Source organism: Zalophus californianus, chromosome 3, assembly GCF_009762305.2.
Source record: "Zalophus californianus isolate mZalCal1 chromosome 3, mZalCal1.pri.v2, whole genome shotgun sequence".
Taxonomy (NCBI): domain Eukaryota; kingdom Metazoa; phylum Chordata; class Mammalia; order Carnivora; family Otariidae; genus Zalophus; species Zalophus californianus.
Window position 1 is genome coordinate 183,380,929 of NC_045597.1, and position 27,009 is coordinate 183,407,937.

At 41.0% G+C, this 27,009-nt stretch overlaps 1 protein-coding gene across 2 annotated transcripts in view; it reads left to right on the forward strand.

The window, feature by feature from the left end:
- Window positions 1–27,009, forward strand: part of RHBDD1 (rhomboid domain containing 1) — a 117,070-nt gene that overhangs the window by 10,837 nt on the left and 79,224 nt on the right. For both annotated transcript variants that reach the window (XM_027589137.2, XM_027589139.2), the window contains exons 2-3: window positions 15,145–15,653; window positions 16,912–17,044. In XM_027589137.2, the coding sequence (XP_027444938.1) occupies window positions 15,221–15,653; window positions 16,912–17,044 (566 nt within the window). In that variant the 5' untranslated portion in view covers window positions 15,145–15,220. The remainder of the gene's footprint in view (window positions 1–15,144; window positions 15,654–16,911; window positions 17,045–27,009) is intronic.

Below are 27,009 nucleotides of genomic sequence, written 5' to 3' on the forward strand. Positions count from 1 at the left end.
TTTAAAAAAAAGAAATGACACAAGACACAAGTAAAGGGATAAACAACCAAATGGCTAAGTGGTTCTTAGCAGAAGAAAGCATATCCATTTATTAGGAGAAATTAAGTTTTGTCTAGCTCTGATGGGATTTTGCACAAGGAATAGTAAGTTTGATTGTATAATGTGAAGTTGATTCCTATGTGGCAGTCTCTTGGGGAAGATCAATGTCAAGGCTTCAAATAATATGAAGGTGCATTTCTACGAGAGTCATTCTTCAAAGGCAAAGTGACATGATGTGACCATGCAGCTTTTGGAGATCTGGTAAAACACAGGGCTGTAAGTTGGGATAGTGATCCTTTATTCCAGCAATTCTTAAAAGGTAGAAAAGATATTTTTGCTTCTATATGACTTCATTCTCAGATTAAACCTTACTTTGTAGGATAGGATTGTGGGTGTGTGTGAGTGTGAGTGTGTGTGTGTGTGTGTGTGTGTGTGTGTGTGTGTGAAAGAATGCCAAGCAGGGTGCATTTCACTGCCCCTCCCCACTGACCCACCTTTCCAGAGGCCTTCCCAGCAAGGTGCCTGGCCCTGGTGGGAGAAAGTCAGAGAAGGCATGGAGGCTTTTGTTCCTCAGCTTCTCTGTTTGTATAGCGTGTATATTCCAAAATGAGAAAAAAATGACATTTGGGTTATTGTTACTTTTTTGTTTTTAACTTGATTCTTAAATTGATTTTTTTGTTGTTTCCATTGGCTCTGACTGTGATAATTAACCAAAAGAGATGGGGTATTTGAATGTTACTTTGTACTACTCTCTTAAATATAGATCTACAAATTGACCTGTATCAAGAAAACAATTAGGTTTGATAGAGTAAAAGTTTTCTGTAGTAAGATTTTCTGTGTTTGAAATATTTTCAAAATACATATACATTTTGACATGTTTAGTGGAAGTCACCAACTGCCCTTTCTTGGGAAAGACTATTCTTCAGGCTGAGGTTATGCCCTTCCTAATTTTTTTGGTGGTTAAAGTATCATATCTCTTATTAAAAGACAGTGGGGTGACTTCCTGTTTCAGCTCTGACTTTGTAGAGTTTAGAAGTTGTCACCCCGGTCCTCACAACAGGACAAAGTCTGAACAACCTGAAAATCAAGACTTCTTAGATCCATCTGAGAACTGAGGACATAGGCAAACTCACTCCCAAATCTGAAGAGGCTGATATCGAGAATCATAGCCAAATTTGTGTAGGGGAGAAAAAATTTCTGTTCCCTTCTATGCTCCTGGGTTCTCCAGTTGGAGCCCTGTAAACCTGACAAAACACAGAGCAACAAAAGAAAAACAACTTTATTAGCATTTGGGAGTACACAGAGATGAATAACTCAAAGAGATGGTTAGAACTTGGGCTTATATAGCATTTTAACAAAAGAATAGTACTTTTTTGGAGAAGTGACAAGACTAAAAGGACTTTGAGTTTCTATAGGAGGCATATATATGGGGGAACTAATGGAAGATACAGACTAGTTAGTAAAGTTTGTTATGTAGATTCCACAGGTGGCAGATCAAAGTTTGTCCCTAGTGATTAACTTTTGTCCTTCCTGGTAGATAGGGAGGGGAACATCTATAAATTCATGTCCTGCTGTTAGGTAAAGGGGAGGGCAAAGACCTTTGCTTATATCTGCTTCTTCTCAGTTGCCTTCAGGTCAGAAAAAATGTTTATGCCAAATGACATATATTGGTGGCATATTCTGCTACCCTGCGATTAGCTTACCTGGATATGAGTCCACTGAAGGTGGTAACTAGTAGGACCATTTAAATGGTAATTTCAGTGACTTTCTGGAGCCTAAGTGTAGGCTACTTTGAGAGTTAAAAACACTCAACTTTTCTGCAGAGACAAACCTGACTCATAACTTCATTTGAAGAACAGAGACTCTGGAGCCAGATTTTATTGTAGTTAAAATTTCTGCTCGTCTATAAAATGGGGAAATAATAATAATACCTGTTTAATAAAGTTTAGAGGACTGAATAGGACACATGAAATAACAAAACTAAGACAATTTAGTAATTAGTTTGGTATCTTTATCCAAAGGAAAACAATCCATGGATTTGGGGGCAGGGGATACAGTACCCAACAAGCAGTGGATCACTCTTCCCTGGGGATTTTGGGCAAGAGAGAATGGTATAGGATATTAGAAGAGGCAATGTGTAAACAGGGTATGGTTGGCTAGGGGGTGAGGGATTTCCTTATGAGGCTGGCAGGTCCTGTTTTCTAGAGTAAGATGAGCTACCTAAAACCAAAAATGGAGGATTGGTATTAGTGTTTAGATTTCCTTGACAGTGAGGCCTTTCTTGTAAGTATAGACTGACTACGGTTTAGGTTTGTGATATGGGCTGGGCCATTGGCATGGCCTCCATCTGTGGGTCGGGATCTACGAATTAACTTTATCAGATAATAGCACACATAAGGTTTGAGAGCAGTACTACCAAAGATGAACTAGTAATATGTGTGTGTAATTGTAGCCAGTGATTTGACTTTTCTTTTAGACCTGTATTTTAGAAAACCTATCAATCAGTAGAAAATGAGTATTTCTGTTTTAAGTTATTAAAACAATAGCTAAGATTTAATGAGTGTTTACTGTCTGCTTGACATTATTTTAAGCACTTTGATGTTTTCAGTCATTTAATCTTTACAAGAATCCTAGGATCATGTTTAGCTATTGTACTTACAACCCCGTTTTACGAAGCGGGAAGCTGAGGCTTAGTTTAGGTGACTTGCATAAGTTCTCACAGCACTTAATGCTAACGCCAGTCTGTGGGACCAGTTTGGACTCCGGAGCATGTGCTCTCAATCCCCAAGACACACTGAAAACATGCAGTTTGGAAGAAATGATAATAGGTTCTGGTGACATCCTATTGATAGTGGCAGGCCATCCATTCTGAGAGCAGTGTGGGACATTAGTGCTGTGGTCAGGAAGCCTGTCAGTGAGGAGCTTGGATGAGAGCTGGGCTCTGCAACTGAGGAGGAATTGAATGGGTCGGGGGGGAATGTGTCCTGGGTCAGGGAGTGATGCTAGCAGGGCCCTGCCCACATGCCCTTCATGCATTCTGACAGACTTCTAGCCTCCAAGACCTGCAGTTCTTTGCCTGGGTGTTTTCTCTGGCCCCTGTCACTTGCTTTGCCTGCTGTGGCAAGCCACAAGTGACAGGGAGTTAAGGCAGACCCTCAGCCCTTTGGGTGATAGCACTGGGGCATATCTATACTAGCTCCCAGATTTCCCAGTGAAATTAAGCCCCAGGCACCCGTCATGAAGGCTTGCTTGATAATGCACACAGTTTGGGCTGTTTTGCCTTCCCTGTTTTGCTTTCCCATTCCTCTACTAGTTAGTTGCCTCCTAAATAAATTACCATAAATCCCAAGTGTGTCACCTCCAAAGTAAATTACTTGCACAGAGACCCTTGTCTTAGCGTCTGCTTCTTGGTGAAGCCCAAACAATGTATAATAATACCAAAACAAACTGCTGTAATCATCAAGAGTGTGCTAATTAAGTCCTCATAGCAACCCCTTTTACAGATGGGGAAACCAAGGCTTGGATTGATGAGCTAATTTGCTCAGGGTAACTAACATAGCTAATAAACAGAACAGCTGGGTGATCTGATCTAATGCAGCCCCTGTAACCACTGCTTTTGCTGAGCAAAGACCTAGAGACTAGCATGACCTGATTGGGAAAGTAGGCACAGAAGAGTAATAGAAAATAAGGTCAAGTACTCAGTGTTTTAAGTTTAATAATTCAGGGGCCCAAGGGGAGGGTCTCTTGTTCTGCCATTACAAAGCTGCACAAAGAGGTTCTTCCTTTTAGTTGTTGCTTGGGTTGGATTTATGAAATCGGAAGGCCCCCACCATATCTAGACTTTGGCACGTTAGTGATTTTCCCAGAGTTAGGAAAGTGCAGGGAGGAACAAGGCCTGACTGCCCTTCTCAAGGGCCACCATCCTGGTCTTGCACATGCATGTGCATGATTCTGGGCAGGTTTATAGCAGAGGGGACCTTTACACTGCCCCCCTTTCCTGATGATCTTATCCCTGGGAAATCCAAGGCAAGGTGACTTAAGAAGCCCTGTGTCTGTGTATGATTTTCTGAGCGGCCCTCCCCAATTCCAGTGAGATTGTTTGAAAGCCATCCAGCAAATGGGCAGCGGTAATGGAGTAGAAGTATCTGTGTGCATAGAAGGACTCCTGCTTACCACAGAATCATCTAGTCAGACTCTTCTGCAAAATCAGGGTAATTCTGTAGAACTATTTTGTGTTTCTCTAAATCTACATCCTTTATCACCCTGTGGGGGTGAAGCACTGTTACTTCTATCATTATGTGCACGGAATAATCAGAGCAACTTTTGTTTTTTTAAGATTTATTTGTTTTAGAGAGGGGAGGCAGGGAGAGGGAGAGAGAGTCTCAAGCAGACTCTGCTGAGTGTGGAGCCCTACATGACACTTGATCCCATGACCCTGAGATCCCTACCTGAGCCGAAACCAAGAGTTGGGCGCTCAACTGACTGCACCACCCAGGCGCCCCAGAGCAACTTCTTACCTCCTTTGAAACAACAGTTGTATGCACTTTGTCTTTTTCTTTCTCTGAGCCTAATTCTGCCTTGCCTATGGTAGATGGTCAGTATGTTGTTTGTTGACTGATCGCATAGGTGACCTTGTTAAAATTTAGCCTCTTCCAGGCTGAGAAGGAGTTAAACTTCCTTCTACCAGGCCGAATGGATGGATTTGTCCCCGTGTGTGCATCTCTGTGTCTCTTTCTCCATCTGTATATCAGTCTCCGTGTTTGATGCGTGTGTTTGGGAAGATAGATCAGTCTTATGACTAGACTAATACTTTCTGAGCTTTATGTGCCACAGAGCAGCTTGATGATCCAACTCAGCCTGAAGAAACAGCCCATTCCAGAGGTTGGTGTTCTTGGACACTCAGAACCCCAAAGCGAGGAGCAGACCTAGGCTGAGTAAAACCAGGACAGCTAGCAGAAGCTGGGGACGGAGTGCTATCTCATCAAGAATAGTTTCTCTGGTTCCTTTTATTTATTTATTTATTTATTTATTTAGAAAGATTTTATTTATTTATTTGACAGAGAGACAGTGAGAGAGGGAACACAAGCAGGGGGAGTGGGAGAGGGAGAAGCAGGCTTCCCGCCGAGCAGGGAGCCCGATGTAGGGCTCGATCCCAGGACCCTGGGATCATGACCTGAGCCGAAGGCAGTCGCTTAACCAACTGAGCCACCTCTGGTTCCTTTTAATCTTCACTGTGCTTTTGACCTGAAGTTTTCAAATTGCTGGGGGGAATCCCCAGAATATTGCTCGGCATGACCAAGGCTTTGTCTTTTCCTTTCACTTTGACAAAATCCCTGGTTCCTTGGAATGTATAGTGAATCTTAATTTCCTCTATTCTGTGTAAATAAATTGGCACCCATAGCTCATCTGTTGTTACTGTTCTTGAAACTAATATAAATAAAGCATTTCCTAAATCTGAAATTCCTTTCCTGAGTCTTTTGCCTTTATGTGAAGCCAGCTCGTTGTTCCCCAAAGCAGGACTTGTGGACTTTTCCACAAATTTGATGGCATGTGGTCCCATGATAGAGCCAGAGAAGACAGTGATCTTGATTCTCTGGTTCCTGGAGGGGCTTGGCCTAGTTCTGCAGCCTCAGCCCAAGTACTACGTCAAGAGTTATCTCTGTGACCAAGATGGCTGAGTCAGATGGGGCAGTGGAGGAGCTCCGGGCTCTGGTAGAAATTGAGGGCAGGACAGAGACCCGGTAACCCATCAGGATAATCCATGATCACCAACACTTTCAGCCCTGAGTGAAGCCTTTTCCCATCCTCAGTCAGTCCCTAGTGAGGTAGAAAAACTTGGTTTTTGTTGTGGTAGTGTTGGTGGCTTTTTGTGCTTTCTTGTTTTATCTTTTACTTCTTCGGCCTTTCTGTCCTCTTTCTTAATGGTGGGGCCGGGATGGAAGCTGATGTGTTCTTTTTAAGTTTGTGTACGTTCTCCTGCACCATATTCCCTCTTAGGTGAAGCTGATAGAACCTTTGCCTTAAGCACTCTGAATCTTACCACTTCCTGAATATTGTTAAGAATCCATAGGAAAGAACAGATTATCAGGTCCTGACCTGACAGTTTCTTTTGGTGATTCCGTTTATTGCCGTGGGCATGTATTTCTGTGGCTCAGAGTAGATGATTGTATTATTTGAAATCACTTTCCCATATTTAATTGAAACTACTCTTTTCATAGCTACCACCTAGCTCTGCCTCAGTTATTTTTGTGTGTACAAAATAAGTTTTATTAAAATATCTGCATGCAGCGGCTCCAGAAATTCTGATGGCTCTAGAATTTCTGTATCTAAGGGTCTCAGAAGCAAAAATCTGGTTGGAAGTGGGGTGCAGGTTTGGGGGCTAGTAACTAGGGGATGCCTTGAAGCTGTGTTTTATAGCAAGCATGCTGTTTTTAATTAGATTTATGTTAATTTAAGGGGGGATGATCATGAAGATTAACTTTCTCCCCCAGTGGACGCTGTCTCCAAATTTCTGAACTATGCAAGTCTTATCCATTTTTTTTTTTCCAATCTTGCTAACATACCCTTCTGCCTCAGCAACTTCCCGGTTTAAGCCCCAGAATTTCTTCACATTGGTTTGTTTTCTAGGGATTTTACTTTAAGATGCGTTTTTCTTCTTTTGAAGTGTTAAAAACATAATTCTCTCCTTATAATAATTCTTTTAAAGAGACATTGTATTTCAGTGACCCTCATTGTTGAAAGCAATATCTGACTTAAAATGTATTGCTCTGCCTTATTGCTATTGGTGAGATCTTTTCATAAAAGGAAGCCCTTTGCTAAATGGTTAAGTATTGAAATCTTCACACTTTTATTCACTTTTTCCTCATTATTACTTAAATTAGTTCTAATAAAACTTTACACCATGTAAGTAGCGATTGAACTAAATATTAAACATTGTTTTATTCCCTTTTCATACTTTTAAAAAGTTCTCCCAAACTTGAGGTTACCCTCCAAGAACCGTTTATGTGAAAGAAAAGTAGCTGGCATTTTCAGTTCCTAGGGTAGTGAGTTAAGTTAAAAAATATTGGTTATGAAGCAGAACTTTGAACTATGTCCTGGCCTGCCTCTAGATCACAGCCTAGAATTTTCAAAGATTTTTATTTAACCACTTGCAGACCTTCGAGGCATTTGTTATATGCTGTGGACGTGCAGACCTTTTAGGATAGCTTCTCACAGTAGTGAGAGAGCACCAGATAAGCAGTTCCACCTGGTGGGAAGGGCTGGATTTGAGTCCTAATAATCCAGTTCATAAGCACTACCATCTTGGTTTATCTATACGAGAAAAACGGAATTTCTTTCTCTGTCTCATGGTTTCCCGCCAAGACTGCTGAAAGGATTTCTATCAAATCGGGCAGTTGTGTTTGGAATGGGCAGACTTAAAATGCAAGCTATGGGATGTGTGGGAAGTTTGTTTTGGCGACCTCTGGTGATGAGAGCGCCCCAAGCGTGACTGTCCATCTGTGGAGATGGCCACTAACTAAGCACCTTGGACGGAGAAAGCCGAGGGCTGAAGTTTGAACATCCTCAGAAAGTCTCAAGGGCAGAAGCTCCACTGAGCTGCTCCTCATATAGGTAGCTCTAAAGAGTATGCTTCAGCACAGGTACTGGGACAGTTAGGTGATTTTCTTTCTTTTTTTTAAAGATTTTATTTATTTGACAGAGACAGAGACAGTGAGAGAGGGAACACAAGCAGGAGGAGTGGGAGAGGGAGAAGCAGGCTTCCCGCAGAGCAGGGAGCCCGATGCGGGGCTCGATCCTAGGACCCTGGGATCATGACCTGAGCTGAAAGCAGACGCTTAACGACTGAGCCACCCAGGCGCCCCAGTTAGGTGATTTTCTTGGCAAGTGCTGGGTAGACCAGCTAGTAGATAACATGGAACTAAGTTTGTGTTCAGACATTTGTGAGAATTATATGAAACAAATTAGATATAAATACTTTGAAAACTATAAGTAAATGCGTTAGATATTAATTATTATTGGGGAAGTATGTAAGACTTCAAATCCTAGGCTGAAATGCTTGAAGTTGATCAGGTGATGAGGGTAAAAATTTAATATCCGCTAACACCGGTAAGGTGCTTGTTATGTTTCAGGTATAGTCCTGCATGGATGAGAATTATTAACTCATCAACAACTCTATGAGGCAAGTCTTATTATTATTTAGTATATATTTTATAAGTGAGGGAACTGAGGCACAGGCTGACTGAGAAGTTGACCAAGATCATACAATTCCAAGCAGTTGAGTCAGAATTTGAATGCAGGCCTTAGGCTTCAGAGTCCCTTCTGTTAACTGTGGCACTCTTCAGTCTTATGATGATCTTATAGAGAATGCCATCATATATGAGAAACAAGATGGATTGGGGGCAGGGGATAATATGATGAGATTGGATTTTCAGCAAATCTAGTCAGGCATCATATAAGTGGATTGGGGGAAGAGTGTCCAATGATAAGTGTTTGACTTTTGGTGCAGTCTGTCACTGCATAGTATATGCCCTTATTAATGGTTTCTTACTTATCTGGAACATTTTCTTACTTATGTTGTTTTAGTGATCTCAAATCCCATCCCCCTCAGAGGTCAAGGATTCTGCCTTGATACTCATACTCAAGGCAGGCTATTCTAAACAACAGCTGGGAGTGTCTTATTAAGGTATGCAAAATCTTACATTTGTTTTCATTGGGAGAGATGGTAGATGAGGGAAAAGAGGAAGGAGGAGGTCTTGTGTCTTAAAAACTCTATGTCTGGTAGCTTAAAGTCAAAACGATTTAGCGGGTTGGCATTCAGGAGATAGTCTAATGGTTATATCAAGCCATGTAAGACAGTTTCTCATGTGGTTGTAATGATGAAGCGTATGAGGGTGGAGAACCATTGAATGGGTTCTGAAGTCTCAGAAGCCCTCAAAAGGGAAAAGTGCTTTCAATTCCCAGTTTCTTCTGGAAGACACCAAGTTGTGGATATTTCCGTGAGTAGGAGGCAATTACCGAGAGTGTCACAATGTTCATGACTAGATCCCCATTACCTTCTTAATATAATTTGATTTCTGTTTTCATTTTTTATTCATGAAGTCAGTTTTCATTCACTTGAGTGTTTTCATTTCTTTGGATCTCTCTGCCTTTAATATGAAATAGGAAAACAGAGTCCTACTCTGACTCTTTGACCTTAACGTTATTGTGGTTCATGAAGCCACTTAGATCCAGATGGCTAGAAGAATTTGTCATTTATGTGCAACTTGCCATTAAACAATTATGGTACTCTGACAAAGATTCCACCCAGGACCCCCAGGACTCCCCATTTACTAATCAGCCTAGGTGGATGATGCATTCTGGTAAAATGAACATGGGGTAGTGATGTGAAGCCATACCATTTGCTGCTACACTTAATATTTAAATATTAAGTTTTAAAAGCATAATTTACATGTTACTCATATGACTGTGTATTACATTTAACAACCATGTATTGCCTATGAACTACGTAAGCTTTTTGAAATTTCATATATTTGAAAAGAGGAAACAAATTACTTTGCAAGTGTTTAGTTAATTATTGTTTTTCTGCTAAATGCAAATATATATTATACTGTACCATTTTCTTATTTTCAAAAATATTTTGGAAATGTACATTTTGTAATTGGGTTCTCTCGGGACCTAAGGAAGCTAATACCTTTCAGGAAAAATAAAAGTATTCTAAGAAGTTTTATTGGAAAACAAAGAATTTTATTATTTTGTGCCAGACTAAAATGCTCCCATCTATTGGCCCTGTAGTAAGAAGTAAAGAAAACAATCTTGTGTTTGGATTAGAAAAGCCATGAATGATAGGATTCCTGAGAGAGTTAGGGAGTGAGAAGAAATGGTTGAGTCCAGTTCATTCCTAGAGAGAGTTCATTCTTAGAGAAAAAAAATGCATTGTGTTTTGTGTATGTTTTGACCAAGTTAATGCGGTATTTACCATGTGCTAATTTGTTGCCCAGCTCTCATAAATTAAAAAGCAGAGGATGCTTTTATATTTAACATAATCTGCTATTTCCATAGCATTTTTGCTTTGTTTGAAGCAATAAAACATACTAATCCTCTCTTTCTTTCAAAATGATTTTACAGTATTTATTGTCAAGTGAGTGGGCCTGAGCCTATGCCCTGGCTAGTGAGGTACACTCACATTCACTCTTAACACGTCCCATCCAGGGGCACAGCAGTGCTGAAATCCTGGCAGGTTAACCACAACAATTTCTTTGTGGTTCCGTCTTTCTTTCTGAAGCTTTCTTTTGACCTGAGCTTGTTAAACTGTTTCTCAGAGAGAGAGGTGGGGGGGGGGGGGGTCATGAGCTTGTCTGTGTGGTTTTGCATACCTATCAATATGTGTGTTTATATTACATTTTAAGCAATGAAAATTTAGGCGTTTGCTCAATGTCATTAGTCATTAGGAAAGTCTAAGTCAGTACCACTTCACACCTACTCAGCTTGCTTAAATGAAAAAGATGGGTAAAAACAGGTAGTGTTAAGGATGTGGAGACATTGGAATCCTCATACACCGCTGGAGGGAATACAAAATGATGTCGAAATTTGGAAAAATGGTTTGGCATTTCCTCAAAGAGTTAAACACAGAGTTACCATATGACCCAGCAATTCCACTTCTAGGTATCTAAGAGAACTGAAAACGTGTGCCTACCAAAAAAAATATACATGAATATTCCTAGCAGCATTATCCATTCGAGTCAAGAAGCAGAGACAACCCAAATGTCCATCAACTGGTGAACAGATGAACACTGTTACTATCAGATGCCCCTTTGGGGATATAAGACATTTTAACTGAAAATTGAGACATTTACCACCCTAGTAAATTCTAATGATGAAGTATTTTGTGCTTTGTAAGTAGAATTGAAAATCACTGTAATTAGCTTTTTCCCCTTTTTATAAAACTCCTTTCTCTCCCCCTTGAGACACATTGGTTTCCCAAGTTACGATTTCAGTTTCTTTTGTTTGTTTTAGCCACTTAGGTTTTCTTATTACATACCTGTTTAATTTTTAATTTCTTATTAAAAGTAGATATGGCTATTTTTCCTTTCAATATTTCGAGAAGTCTTCCATTTCTCTCTGTCACAACTTTGATATAGTGCTTTCTAGTGTGTATTACTACATAATTAAAATGCCATTTTTTAATCAAATAGTTCTGGCAAAACAACCTATTAAATACACTTTACATGGATCAGAGGTTTATTTCTGTAAAGTTGAGATAAATGTTATAAACATTCTTCTGGAACTAAAATGTAAATGGAATAGTATGCATAGTGCTATGGGGAAGGTCGCTACAATTGCAGGAAAAATCCTTAGAAGATGAACAGATCGTAGTCTTTTCAGTCAGTCTTATTTATTGTATAATGTGGATATATTTAAAAAATACTCATCTTGAGTCCTTGGGCAAAGAACTTGTAAGCACTGACTATATGCCAGTCATTGTACTAGGCTCTGGGTAATTAGTGGTAATCAAAACAGACAAAGTGATTCTGCCCTTGGCCATTTCTGCTGCAATCAGAGAGCTCCTGTGTTGGGAGCACCTTGTGGAGGGAGCACCATGACTGGGGCAGAGACCAGAGAGGTGGGCAGGGTAGTGGTTGTCACAAATGTGTGGTTATGGTGAAGAGTTTGGACTTGATTCTAACTGTAATGATAAGCTGTCGCAGGCTTACTGCAGGGAAATCCAACTTCAGTTTTACAGGGATTATTCTGGGCGGTGGTGGAAAAATGGTGGGTTGTAGGAGGATAAGCAGAGAATCCAGTTAGGGAGTTTGTTATAATCCAGGCAAGGTATGATCGTGGCTTAGATTGGAGTAGGGCTCAAGAGCTAGAAAGATGTAGATTGACAGAAACTGGACGAATTAATGAAGTGTGGTGGATGGGGTAGGAGGATAGGAGGGCGATGGAGGTAGAGGGTGGGTCAAGGATGTTTCCTGCATCTCTGACTTGAACAGCAGGGGAGTGGGAGATTCAGTGTCCTGAGATGCTGAACACAGAGGAGGAAAAGAATTGGAAGGGATGGGTCCAGCCTTCAGCTTGAGGCAGGTTGACTGTGAGGGGAAGGATGGGTTTTTGAGCTGGGAAAGTGCAGGGACTAGTGTGCTCTTCCTTGGGCTGTGGTAACTGCTTTATGGTCCGGGTACAAGTTGGAATAAATAAATCACTTCCCAAACCAAACAGGCTGAACTGGTTCTCAGCTTATAGATGAGTTGCTATAACCGATCATGCTTCTGTGGTCTCTCTTACAGCTCAGGAGTCTGAACATTTTTATATATTTGATGAGCAGAATGAAACAACATTCATTTACAGTCAGGGCGGGCTTATCGTGATCTCTTCTCTTTGGTATTCTTAGAACTCTGCCTGCTGGGCCCACAGGGTCAAGTTACAGATTTGATCTTCACGTGGACCACATGGATCTTCTGTTACCTTGTTAGAGGCTGCATCCCTCACTTTGAAGGCTGACTTGAGAGCTTATTTGGAAGGAAAGTGGGCCATAGAGTTGGTATGAAATATGCCCATTTATCTCTGCTACTGAACACCCCAGACTTATGTTCTACCCACACTGATACTCTAGTGGCCATTATTTGTAATCATGGAGCCCAAAATATATTCTGCACTTCTCACATTGGCTATGGTTCTGTCTGCCTTCCCATTAAGTATACATTTGTTGCAAATGTGAACCACAACATTTTATTCATCCTTTGATTTTCTATAGCTGATATTTTTATTTTTTTCAGCAAATAGAAATGGGTAATTTAGGGGCTGAGATTGTAAAGGTTTCCGTTCTTTGCGATACCCCTGCTGTCTGGCATGGAGACCAGCATGTGCTTGGCACTTGATATTTATTAAATAGATGAGTGACCTAGGGAATGGCTAAGTAGACGTTTTGTGAGAAGGTGGGGGGTAATTCAGTTTTAGGAAACCAAGAGATCAGACAGGCTGTATTCTTCCTATAAGATTATGCCCTGAAACCTACTGAGAAATCAAGGGTGCAAAATAGAAATTTGGGGATCAAATGACAAAATGAATTTTAGAAACCATGAGAGTAGAATTGCATGAGTGTGTGCTGAAGAGAGCAAGAATAGAGGCAGAAGGAAAAGCAGAGGAAGGGGGATTGCTGGGGGGGGGGGGGTGGCACTGCAGGAGAGCACAGGGTCCCAGGGAGACAGGGGCCTTCACCAGCTGGAGGTGGTGGTGAGAGGGATGTTCAGGGAAAGGAACCATTGGATTTGGGCAGAAGTCAAGCAACTGCAAAACGAGCCTGGGTGCAGTGTGAAATAATATTGGGGAAGTTCCACTATCTTTTTGTTTATACTACTCATCACTCTTGATTCCCATCGCGGTGGAGGGGAGTCATTTTTCTTAAGCAAAGACCTAATTAGTTTTGATTTTGTGCTGTGCATAGCCTGGCATCATAGGACACTATTTATACTGAGATTGAAGGGTTCATTTTGCGATTTCTTGTAAGCTGATTACTTAATGATCAAGGCCGGATTTTTCCATCGCTCCTATTATAGGTATTGAGGTTTGATATTAAAATTATTTAGGGAATGTTGCAAAAAGTTACAGTAATTGGAGATTTGAAAATCAACTTGAATGTCAATGTGAAAAATATAGACTATTTATCTAAAATAGCCTGGGAGCTCTTCAGTTGAAATTTTATTAAGTTCTCTAGTTTCTGAGAATGCTACGGAGCTATAATAATAAGCCCATAGCAATAAAAAATAAACTTGGATTGTGCTAATAACGGGGGTGTACACAAACACATACATACATTAATGTGTAATTTTCTCTTGGTCATTTCTTAGAATGCATATGGGAAGAGGGTAGGGTGAACCTTTGAGCCTTATTAGGATGCTACCATTTGCAAAGCTTTTCACATAGGTGAGATTACCTTAGATATTGAAAAGTGTAGCCACTGTATATTTAGCATCTGCTTCATTCCAGACGTGTTACAGTAATCCTGGGAAGGAGGTATTATCATTTCTAATTTAAAGTGAAGAAAGTGAAGTTCAGAGAGTTTAAGTAATTTGCCCTAGGTCTCAGAGCTTCTAAGTAGAACTGTACCCATTTTTGTCCCAAAGCTCACATACCTTCCAGTGTCCTGTCTGAATGAGAATCTTTAGGGGATCAGAGTAAGTCACATATTTGGTTGGGAGCCTAAGAAGCTCCACAATAAAAGCCACTAGATGAGAACTTTTTCCAGCATCCTGGCCCTAATCTGCCTCTTGACCCATATCTGCAACTGACATTTTTCTTCTTCCTTCCTGTTACTATGGACAAGGCTGGTTCCCTCTAAGGACTTGATTCTTTTTGTGTATCTTTTGCATCTTTAGTTTGTGTCTCTTTCTTTGCCAGCTTCTTCTCATAAGCATAACCGAGGCCCCCACCAAAGCAAATACCTTCTGTATTGGTTAGTAATTGCTGCGTAACGTAGCACTCTAACACTTGGCAAAGCTACAGACTGACTTATTTAGCTCACTGTTCTGTGGGTCAGCAAATTAGGCTGGGCTCTGCCGAACTCACTTTTGTGATGATATAAAGCATCCTAGCAGTTGATAACTGGCGATACAGAGTAGAAGATAGTAAATGCTTGCACTTTAAAACCTGCCTGTGGAAGTTTAAAAACTTTGGGGCAGACTGTATTGAATATGTCAAAATTGAATATTTCTTTAAAAAAAATTAAGGGAGTAAAGAATACTGTTCAGTATCTGGAGTAGAAATCATTATTAAATATTTACACACTATCTTTGTAGGGTTTTTATGAGGTTACAAGCTTATTTATAAGGAAGACAAGTCTTTTTTTCATGGTGTATTTGTCAGAGAAAGCATACCCATCCATTAACTGGTCCATTGGGATTTGGGAGAAAATTCCTATTGTAGAATGTAAAATGAGGAAGGATGACAGCCAGCATCCTGATGTTACTCTGGAAGATGCTGAAAAAAAAATGTTTCTGTCAGATGGGAGGTGGTATATATATAATGTAAGCTCATCTTTAAATGAGTATGCCTTATTGGTGTATTAAGTCTTCATTGATAGATTTCCATATGCATTTTATGTTTTAGGTTCAGCTGCCTATATATTTTTCCCGATACCTAAAACCTGACCACATTTACCCGGCACTGGGTTGATAACCTAACCATGCAGCGGAGATCAAGGGGAATTAACACTGGACTAATTCTGCTACTCTCTCAAATCTTCCATGTTGGGATCAGCAATATTCCACCTGTCACCCTAGCAATTTTGATTCTCAACATCTGGTTCTTTTTGAATCCTCTGAAACCACTGTTTGAGTCCTGCCTTAGCGTGGAGAAGTGTTACCAGCAAAAAGACTGGCAGCGCTTACTGCTTTCTCCCCTTCACCACGCAGATGACTGGCATTTGTATTTCAACATGGCATCCATGCTGTGGAAAGGAATAAATCTAGAAAGAAGACTAGGAAGTAGATGGTTTGCCTACGTCATCGTCACATTCTCCCTACTCACTGGAGTGGTGTACCTGTTCTTGGAATTTGCTCTTGCAGAATTCATGAATGAACCTGGCTTCAGAAGGAACTGTGCTGTAGGTTTCTCAGGTAAGGCAGACACATTTCTAAGGGAGCATGCATGAAGACAGTAAGGGAGGTGTGACTGTTGTCATTTTATGAAACGGGTCCCTGTTTGGGTAGCGGACTGAATTCTGAGTGGCTAAGGATCCCTGGGGCTTGGATTTTGGAGAAAAGGATGATTGGAGCAGAGGAGGGACATAGATCTTGCTATTCTATTTTAACGCCGCATCATTCACTCTTGGACAGTTTGGACCAGGGTCTACTCCAAGGTAGTTTTGGAGGAGATAGAGTTCTAGAAATATACACTGGCTCCTTCATGGTGGAAAGACCTGCTGGTGTATCTGTGATAAGGAATTCTCTAAAACGATGAGTATGCCTCTCAGTAACCACATTAAAATACATGTATGGCACCTTACCATGGCATGCTCACTATGTTTCCAGGGACCGTGATAGTCACTCTGCCTGTATCTCGGAGGACGGAAATGGCCATCAGGGCCAAAATGAAGTAGTCCAAGAGTTAGAATGTGAAGGGCAGGAGGGAAATAGCGCTGGAACAGTAGGAAATCTAACTCTTCCCTCTACTTTCCCTGCCATCTGGCCCCTTTCCCTTTAAGATACATCCTCATGCAGCCAGTTGTGGGAGAAGAAAGGAAACATGCCCTGCCCTCAACATGTCTTTGCATAGAGGTTAGAAAAATACACATTACTGCTATTTTTTTTTCATGGAGTTAAAAATCACAATGCATAGGGGCACCTGGGTGGCTCAGTCGTTAAGCGTCTGCCTTCAGCTCAGGTCGTGAGCCCAGGGTCCTGGGATCGAGCCTCACGTCGGGCTCCCTGCTCGGCGGGAAACCTGCTTCTCCCTCTCCCACTCCCCCTGCTTGTGTTCCCTCTCTCACTGTGTCTCTCTCTCTGTCCAATAAATAAATAAAATCTTTAAAAACAAAATCACATAGCAAAAAATTAACGATGCTGATATGAACAGTTAAATGGCATTTAGTACCGTTTCAGGTGTTTTATTCCCATTTTACGTGTTGTATATTTTCTAGCATACTGAAAGTCGGTATGAACTTCTGTGTTAAGAAACATCAAAAGAACGATTACCTTGAACATATTTGTCTTTTTACCAAAAGCTGGGTTGACTTGTAAAGAAGAGAGTGTTTCAAAACAAGAAGTGGTATATAGTCAAATAATCATTTTCACTTTCAGTTAGTTTTCTTTGTTAAGTGTGGATTATCTTCACATTTGGATTGTTGATATCTGTATGCTCTTTATTTTCTTCTAGGAGTTTTGTTTGCTTTGAAAGTTCTTAACAACCATTATTGCCCTGGAGGCTTTGCCAACATTTTGGGCTTTCCTGTACCCAACAGATTTGCTTGTTGGGCAGAACTTGTGGCTATTCATTTCATCTCACCAGGGTAAGTGTTTACTCCCAGAGAATACAAATGAAGAACCTGATGTTCCATGGAGAAAGAATTGCAATAATAATGAGGTAACCAGTTGGTTTGGTTTGTTTTTTTTTTTGCAGTGAAGTTTATTCTTTAAGGATGGCGCTGAGCTTACTCGTTTTAATGTCATTCCTGAGTTTGAATCCTGTCAACTACTGAGCCCTGTGATTTTGGTCACTGTGCCTTATCTGAGGTTCAGTGTCCTCACCCTTTAGGAATAAGAGAACCCAATATACAGATTGGAGGATCCGTATCAATGAGACTACCTATTCATGAATTCTAATAATAGTAATGCAGAGAGGCACATAGAAACCACATAATCATAAAGATAAAAAATCACAAGACATGTTGGTCCAGTGCTTTTAAGCCATCTCAGTTGTGGGGTGTCTTGGTGATAGAACTCTTTAAACAAAAGACTTGACTCACAACCTCAGTATGTAAAATGGATCAGTGATGAACTCTTTAAGGTTGAGAGCAAGCATGGGGCTCCATTCCCTTTGCCTTACCCCCTGTGTTGCTGGGGTTGCCTTAGAGGCAACCCCAGGGATCCATGCAGTACAGTGGGAGAACCACTGATTTAGGTGAATCCCTTCCTTTTCAGATGAGGACAAGAAAAGTCGTGAGGTTAAGGTACTTTTCAAAACAGCTCCTGGTAGACACTAGTGTAGTAAGGATGCAGACCTCCTGACTCCTGGTCTGGTGCTCCTGGCTGGGGTGCTATGCTTTCCCACTTTGGTTCCTTTCTCTGCTTTTGTTTAGAAAAAGGAGTGTGAATTGTGCTTTTCTCCCACCTCTCATCAGTTTCCCTTCTCTTAGTCTGTATAGGCTACTGGAAGCACATGGTTTTTTGTTTATTTTTACTGTAAGGACTAGATACTCTTTGGAGAAGGGAAATTCAGGAAGATTCAGGAAGAAGTAAGGAGGTGTGTTTTGTTTTGTTTTTTTGGCTACTTTTCAGACAGCAGTTTTATTTTGCTTTTGGTTCATGTGCGTGTGTTGGGTGTTGGGCTCTATTTGAGAATTTTCTCTTTGCGCCGTGCCTCAGCCCAATAACCTCCTGAGAGAGTCCCTTCTCTAATGCTGACTTCCCATCATGGGCAGCCATTGGCAGCTGGTCTGCAAAAGGCAGGGATGTGACTACTGAGCACCACTCATTTGCAACTGTATTGTTACCTTGTGACAGTTCCACGGAGAAAGCCTAACAAAATCTTCAAAGTTTTCTTTGAAAAAGGGCCCAGTAATGTCTGTCCCTTGTCTGAACAGGCCTCTCTATACCTTGTCACTCACAGTTCCCTGACTTGCTTGACGTGACTTGGTTCTCTGTGTAGATGCGAGACTCTTGTTTGTGACCGCAACACCCAACATTCATATTGAAATCACTCCCTCTGATACTTGAACTTTTATTCCACGATGAGTCCGTTTGAATAGCTGTGCCTTTAATATTCTCATGCAACCATTTCTGAAGACTCTCAATCATCATGCACTTTATTTTTTTTAGGGTTCCCCCCCCTTTCCCTGGAAAAGGCATGGTTGCATTTTTATGTAATATGCTTATTCTGCATGGAGGGACCTGATATCCTGAGCCTGGGAATTACATGGAATTTCTTATCTTTGAAGTTTGAAAGAATAAATCTTTTTTGGTGTTTTAAGATTTGACTACTTTGAATGATAAACTTCTGATACCCAAGCATCTGCTTCTGCCTGCATCTACATAAAGACCAAGCTAAACACTGGTCCAAGAAACTAAGAAGTGAGTGCTTCTTTGAGATGGATCTTGGAAGAATGGGAGAGACCAGGGCTCTCTGCCCTGCATTGTTGTTCTCCTGCTGGTTGTCAATTAGAATTTGCACTGGGAAAACACTGTAAATCTTTAGAACAAAGCCCGCTTTATTGTCAGACTTAATGAGCTGCCCTCTGGGGACAAAAAAAAAACCTGCCAAGCAAACATTTGGTGGACCTCTGTGTCTTATGAAAGCCACGGAATTAGTAATTTCCCCCAGTTACAGCGTCTTATGGAGGCAAGCCACTCCAAACAGCTGGCCGTTAGGCACTGTGAGGGGCTGGACTTGACCAGCAGAGTGAAGGAATCACACTCATATATGGTGCTTTCGCTTTTCACAGCCCTTGTTTGTACCTTGTTTTCAGTGATTGCTGTGCCTCACATGGTCCTTTCATTCCCTGGCGTGTCCTTAGACCCTGCTGGGGAGGGGACTGTGTTTGAAGAAGTGTCCCTGCCCCTGAGGCGGCCCAGCAGGAAAGTGTGCAGGCCCCGTGTGCAGGCCCCTTCAGGAGGCTCTTGGTCCTTCCCACCTCCTCCCCCTCCTGTTGATGGAAGAAAGGGGGTCTGATGCCAAGTGTTGCCTCCAACCTCTGCAGTTTCTCATATGAACCCAAGGCTATTTAGTCCCAAACTGAAGCTCAGAGAAATGGGTGTTGCCCACCATGAGACAACCAACCCCTCAGTGACCGTGCTACAGGACAGTGGTCACGTGTGAAAGATATGGGCCCGCCTGCTAGCCTTGGGACCTTGGGGGACTCCTGCAGCCTCTCTGAGCCTTATTTTCCTCCTCTGCCCATTGGGAATATTACTTGCTTTCCCTACTTCCTACGTCTGATTTAAGGAGTCCAAAAGGCGGTCTCAATGAAGGTGTTTATAAGTTATAAAGTACTTCACTCATCATTTTTATTATGAGATAAGTCACTGGGAGTGTGTAGTGTCCCTGAAATGAATCCCACTTCTTTTCATTCCTAAAATCAATAAAGTAAGTCAAACAATTTTGTCTGCTTCAATTCTGTCTCTCCCCTGCCCCCTTGTTCCTGCTTGACTTTTCCAGAATGGCAATTAGCAGTCTAAAAATTCCCTTGGGCTACTCGTAAACACAAGTTAAGCAGGCCTTGGCTGCATTTGGACCCTAGGAGATTCTTTCATATAATACGGCTGTTCTGAAAACATTAGCCCCTGGGCTTCAGTACTGCTTCACTGCTCATGTTTGATGGGAGGGATTACTCTGACTCTATCTTCTTGGTTAGGTTGACCAAGTGAGAGGAAAATAGATTTAATACATTTTTTACTTATTTCAGTTTTTTAATTGTAAGAATTTTCAAACGTAAAGAAAAGTTGCTAAACCATTTGAAAGTAAGTTGCAAACATCAGGCTGACTTCACCCCTAAGAACTTCCAGCGTGTGTCTCCTAAAAATGTATTGCTTTATATGAACACATTACTGTTGTCATATTGAAGAAAATTAACAGGAGTTCCCCCAGTGTTGTTTAGTAATAGTTTAGATTTAAAATTCCCCATTTTTCAAATGTCTTTTGTAACTGTGCTTTTTTTGGGGGGGGTAAAGATGTAAGAGGACTAGGGTATGGTTAAAGTTTACACATTTGATTATATTTTTTTGTTCCCTTTTACTCTAAGGCAGTCCTTCTACCTTTTTATTTTCCAATGACATTGAGAAATAACTCATGGAAAAGTTGTGAAGAGACTAGATTTTGTAGAATGTTCCAACTTCTAGATTTCTTGTTTACTTGTAGGGTTACTTAACTCCTACAAAGGTTTACTTACATTCAGATTAAACTGGGTTGTTGGCAAGAATACTTCATAGGGGTGATGCCATAAGGCTACCCAATACCATATTGCATCATGACAGGAAGGACATAATGCCTGATTGTCCCTCTGTTAGGAATTCTAAGTTTGATCAATTAGGATAGTCTCTGTTGTGAGGATACAACTATCCCTTTGCAATTTGGAAAGTAATCTGTGGGGTGATAATTGGACATCATGCAGATAGCTTGTTAATAACCTTCTACCTTTTCAGTATATCCCAGGGGGAGCTATGAAGAATGATTTTCTAAATCTATCATTCCATCTACATTTATTAGGTGGGGTTAATCCAGGGTTAGAGGTTAAGACCCAGAGGCAAGGGATTGAGGAAGATGAGTGTTCTGTCAAGGAAAGATCTGATTTTGGTAGGCTTGAAGCTATTCAGTTTTGTGGGTTCTTTTTAAGAAGAAAAAAAATACAAAATTGGAAACAAAAGTAAGAATTTTAAATGACAATACAAAGCACAACAATTTATAAATTTTAAAGAGCTAACAAATACTATAAACATTATAAAATCCGTAAAAGTAATATAATATTCTATTAACTCCCTGGCAGGCCTTTATAATATTTTCCCCCCAGGTTTGGCTGAGTGCTTTTGATCTCTTCTTCATCTGACAGTAATTTGGCAATAACATTTCTATAGAGAGAATAGCATGGTGTATCAAAATTAATTTTTTATCGAAAGTTTAGGAGAAATTTTACAGCTTATGTAAATTTTTAGCATTGTTTTCTGATTTAGAAAAAAATCTCCATCAAAGTGTTTTTACATAGAAGCTGTAAAATTTCAGGGCTTTTCAAGATTATTTGTGCAGTGACCACTATCTAGTGTACTTTGAATGATTTGAATATTGTCCCTGATCTTCAGTGGCATGGTAGGAGATTCACTTTTTCTTCACTGATACTAATACTTTGTGCCAAATCAACAAGAAATTTAAATATTAAAGCTCTTCATTAATTGGATTACCAGAACTCTAAGAGCCTATTTATTCCTTCAGTTTACAGCTTTTGATTTGATTTGAAAATATTTTTGAGAGCTACAAACACAGAAATTCCAATAAAGTTGATTTTGCATGATTCTCAAAAAAGAAACAGAAAATGGATGGAGCATTTATGATTGCAAACACTGCGTTACTGAGTAGATTCCTGGCAGAAGAGAGGTTCTGTTTCATGGCTGTTTTTACTGTGTATTAGTGGGAACTGAATTCCCCCATTTATAGTTTTACATGTTTGGCGATCAGGAGAACTTTCCAGACACTGGGCTCCAACACTACATTGCTGGTGGTCACTGCCCCAGGACCCTTGGGAGTGCCAAAGGACTTCTGCCCCTTGGCCTCCTGTTACAATTCAGGTTAAAGATGCAGAGTGGGCATTAAGAGGATTTCCTGAAGCCATTACTCTGCACCAAAATGACCATGAACCATGTAAATAAACCCCATTGAATCCCAACTCAGTGTAGGTTCAACTCAGCTTCCCTTTAGCTGAATCCAGAAAATGTCTATGGCCATGCCAGTGCCACCTGACATAGGAGGAAGTGTGATAGAGTGGAAGTTGGAGTACACAGAGATAGCAGTTTTAACCAGTGTGGTTAAGATATCCCACTTTCACAATTCTACAAAAGTATATGACCCTATGAACACATTGCTGGGACCTCTCTCCTGCTCTGAAGGATCCCTGGCAAGTGAGAGACCTGTTGCTCCATGAGCTTCTTGGCAAATTCACCTGTTTCTGTTGAAAGGGTTGTCCCAGTGATGCATATGGGGAAGGGAAGGGAACTGGAGAGGCCTAGACATGGTGGACAAATGGAGGCGTTAAGACCTAGGAGGTTTTGTCAAGTTTGGAATTGAGAGAGCTTTGAGAATAGGAATTAGCAGTCAGAAGACAGGATGTTGGAGTTTTTACTGGTGAGTATGTCTGTGTAGGTGTGAAACTGGAGAAATGGTGGCTCATTGGACTCAAAGAGCTTAAGAGATAGTAGGGTTCAGGTGTTGGCTGGATTATCTACATGGGCAGTGATATCACCCCAGGTAATTATAGGAGTTAGGGTAGAGGTGAAGATAGGTTATTCCAGAATCCTCCATGATGTCAGGAAGTGATACTAGAGACAGATAGCAGACAACGTCTGTATTAGGCTCCTGTTGTTGCTGTAACAAATTACCCCAAATGTGGTGACTTATAATAACAGAAATTTATGCTTTCATGATTTCTGAAATTAAGTGTCCAAAATCAGTAACACTGGGCTGAAATCAAGGTGTTGGCAGGGCTATACTTTCTCTGGAGGCTCTGGAGGATATCCATTCCTTACCTCTTTCAGCTTCTTGTGGCTGCTGGCATTCCTTGGCTTGTGGGCACATCACCCGAAAGCCACCAAAATCACATTGCCTTCTCCTCTTCTACCTGTGTCCAATTTCCCTCTGTCTCTCTCTTATGAAGACACTTGGAATTGCATTTAGGACTCACCCTGATAATGCACCATAATCACCCTGTCTCAGAGTCTTTAACATAGATGAGGACGTGGATATATTTCAAGGAGTCGTTATTTGGCCTACCACACTATCAAAGATGGGTAGAGAAGGTGGTGAAGACCTAAACTCAAAATACAGACCACAAGTGTCTGGGCCTCTGGGAGTGTATCTCCTTTTCCTTTCTTTGGCATACCCTTTATTCTTTTCTCCTTGTGAATTCCTGGTTATCCTTCAAAACCCAAATCAAATGATAACCTGTTCTGTGCTGCTTTCCTGGATTCCTCCAGGCAGAGTTAATTCTTTATTTTTGTTCCAATAGTGTGTGTGGATTTCTCTACCATAAGCACTTTCTTCATTATAATTTATCCTTTTCTTTTCCTTCTTCTCTAGGCGAGGAGCTTCTTGAGACTAAGCATCTTTTCTTACTCATCTTTGTATCTTCCTCATCCACCTGACACATAGTAGGCACTGAGTAAATATTTATGGTTGAATGAACGTAAGTTCATTGTGAATGGGCGTCATCCAGTCCATGGAGGGACTGAATAGAACAAAATGGTGGAGGGAGGTTGAAGTCTTCTCTTTCTGTCTGTCTGTTTGGACTGAGACATCAGCCTTCTCTTGCCCTTCGACTGGGACTCACACCGTCGGGGTTCCTGGTCCTCAGGCCTTCAGACGCAGATTGGAATTTACACCATTGGCTTCCCTGGATCTCCAACCTGCAAATGGCAGATCACAGGACTTCTAAGCTTCCGTAATCACGTGAGCCAACTCCTTATGACAAATTTATATATAAATTACATGTAAATATAAATACATAAGTTATATATACAACAGCTAAATATGTTATATATCCACCCATCCTATTGGGGTGTTTCTCTGGAGAACCCTAATACAGTCATTGAAGGGACCTGTAGTTTCTGCAGTTACTTTTGGTCTGAAATCTTCTGATGGATTCCTTTATGACATCTGTCAAGTATTTTAATTTTATTACTTTTTCAGTTGATAAGGTGGACCAATATCTCATTGTTTTAGAACTTGATATCTCATTCAACAGTAAGGAGGGAGTAATCTTGAGCAATTTTGAATTAAATTTTGAGTAAGAACAGATTTGTTTCTCTTGTGCCTTTGCTTTTGGGGTTCTTGTTAAATATTGATCTGAATCAATGTACTATCCCTCGCTGCCCCCCCCCACAACTTTACAATTTAGCGAAAGAAGCACATACCAACAACTAACCGAAACAAAGCAGAAGGCAGAAATTTTAGTTCAATAAAAGCAGAGGAACAAAAAGGGAGGATAATTAACTCCAATTTGAGAAATAAGGAGGCTTTGCAGAGGGGAGGGTATGTGCATCGAGTGTTGGGATATAATAGGTAGACTACTATTTGCAGTGAGACTAGAAAGAACAAAAACCAGGAAGCATGTCAAGTTTAGGAAACAGCAAAGAATCTGCCCCTGAACACTGAGATAAGACTAGCAGGGTTCCCCACATGTGTCCTTTCAAACACCAGTTCCTGAGACGTCCCTGCAACAAGGTTCCCTAGTCAGTAAACACAGCACATGTGTAATTTTGTGTTCCAGTCCAGTGGCCACACAACACAGGAACACCTGAAAGGTTCAGGAAATGACTTCAGAAAGAAAGAAATCAGGGCACCAATTAGCTTCCCCAGTTTATTGGATGGTGGCACCCTTTTGTTCAGCAGTAGCATGAACAGTCTGTCCAGAACAAGTGTTCCTCGAGGTACGTTCTTTAAGCACCTGGCTCCGGTGTTGGGATTAGGCCACTTCATAGAGGGCCTTGGTTACCGAATTGGATGTCAGGTTAATGGATTCCGACCTTGCTTGCAGGGAGATGGCTTTGGTTTCTGAGGAGGTACAGCCATGGACTGACCTGTGGCTTAGGACAGAAGACCAGAAATTGTTTTTAGATTTGGTGGTAGGAGTCTAACTTAAATGTTGACCTAGACTAGAGAAGAAACCAGAGACCAGAACTAGTGCAGGGGCTGAGAGAAAAGAACAGGAGGGAACACATGGGGGAGAGGTTGCTGAGGCCAATTCGATGGTCCCTGGGGCATAATCATCATGACTTTCCTGTATGGGGGACTTCCTACCTGCCAAGTGCCTTTGTAAGCTCTGTATCTATTATCTTGTATTTCTTACACCTACTTTGCGAGGGAGGAGTAATTACTTCTCTCAGCAGATAAGGCAACTGACGCATGAACATTTTTCAATACCCTATGAAAGTTAGTCAAATAGGGGTGCCTGGGTGGCTCAGTGGTTAAGCATCTGCCTTCGGCCCAGGTCATGATCCCAGGGTCCTGGGATCGAGCCCCGAGTCAGGCTCCCTGCTCAGTGGGGAGTCTGCTTCTCCCTCTGCCCCTGGCCCTGCTTGTGCTCTCTCACTCTCGCTCTGTGCTCTCTCTCTCTCTCTCTTTCTCAAATTAAATAAATAAATATAAATAAATACATAAAATAAAGTTAGTCAAATACCAGGTAGTAAATGGGATAGTCAATGAAGTTAAGCTTCAGCAATCAGGTCTGTGAATTCAACCTCTAAACCAGTGGTTCTTAAACTTTTTGGTCATTAGACAAACTTAAGGTCTTAAAAATTATTGGTGACCCCAAAGGACTTTGGTTTATGTGGATTACATCTATCAATTTTGATCATACTGGAAATTAAAACTGAGAATCTTTTTAAAAGTTAATATTCATAATCACTTAAAATCATAACCTCAATTACTAGTAATAATTCATTTAGAATAATAGTAAGCCTCACCCAATATATGTCCACATAAATAATATTTTTTATGGAAAGTAAGTGTATTTCCTACACCACAAAAGGGGAAATGGCAATAAAAATTTTTGCAAAACTCACTGATGATTAGCTTAATAGAAAAAAAATCTGACTCCTGTATTTGTTTCCCCAGTTAATCTGTTGAGCTATATCATTTTGGTGAAAGACAATTTGGCCTCACACAGATGTATGCTTCGAAAGATTAGGAGGGAGCATTTGAATAGCCTTTTCAGATAATTGTGGATACTCTTCTTTGTACCATACAAAAACTTGGCAAGTGGTACTTTCTTAAAGGCTAAAAGGTCCACGGAACACGCTTTGAGAACTGCTGCTCTAAGCACTCATGCTTGCCTCTCTAGTCACGTGAAGGTTTCATAGCTTGTATGAAAGGAAAAGTGGTGACGTAGAACCCAGGCAACTAGAATCTTTTCCAGGGATGCTTCATGCAGTCAGAGATGGGAGAGGGAGGGACACGGTGGGGTGTGTGAAAATATACATAACCACTGAAACTGCTCAGTAACAACTGTCAAGGTGAGCAGTTAACTCTTTGTCCAAAGGAGAATGGTAACTTGTCCCTCTTACCCCAGAGACTGACTATAAAATCCGCCTGTGTTCTCTATGGGACAGAATCCCTTAGATTGCATGGAACGTCCATGCTACATTGAGTTCTCTTCTTCCATCTGCTTACATTTTGTGGTAAGTTGCTTCTGGCATATTTGTCTAAAACACAACATACGGGTTTTTCCCCCAGTAGTACTGAAATAGGCAACACAAAGGAAGAGGGCAGCGATCAGCTTGGCTACGTTGCATTTTAAGTGCCACTTGACACCCATGTGGATCTCCGTACATGGTGGACTGTTGGTTCTCTGCCTGGGAATTAGGAGTGAGGTTGGGAAAGAACTGTTTAGAGCACAACTGTGACACCATCTCCTGTCCCATGTTCGTCTAGAACGTGACCACTCCACCATCACGAGGTGGGGTCCAATTCACCTCCCCATGAATTGGATGGTTTGTGACCCAGTGTAATCAGTAGATGTCTGCAAAGGGGCCTCATTACTTCTGAGGCAACATGTTTCTT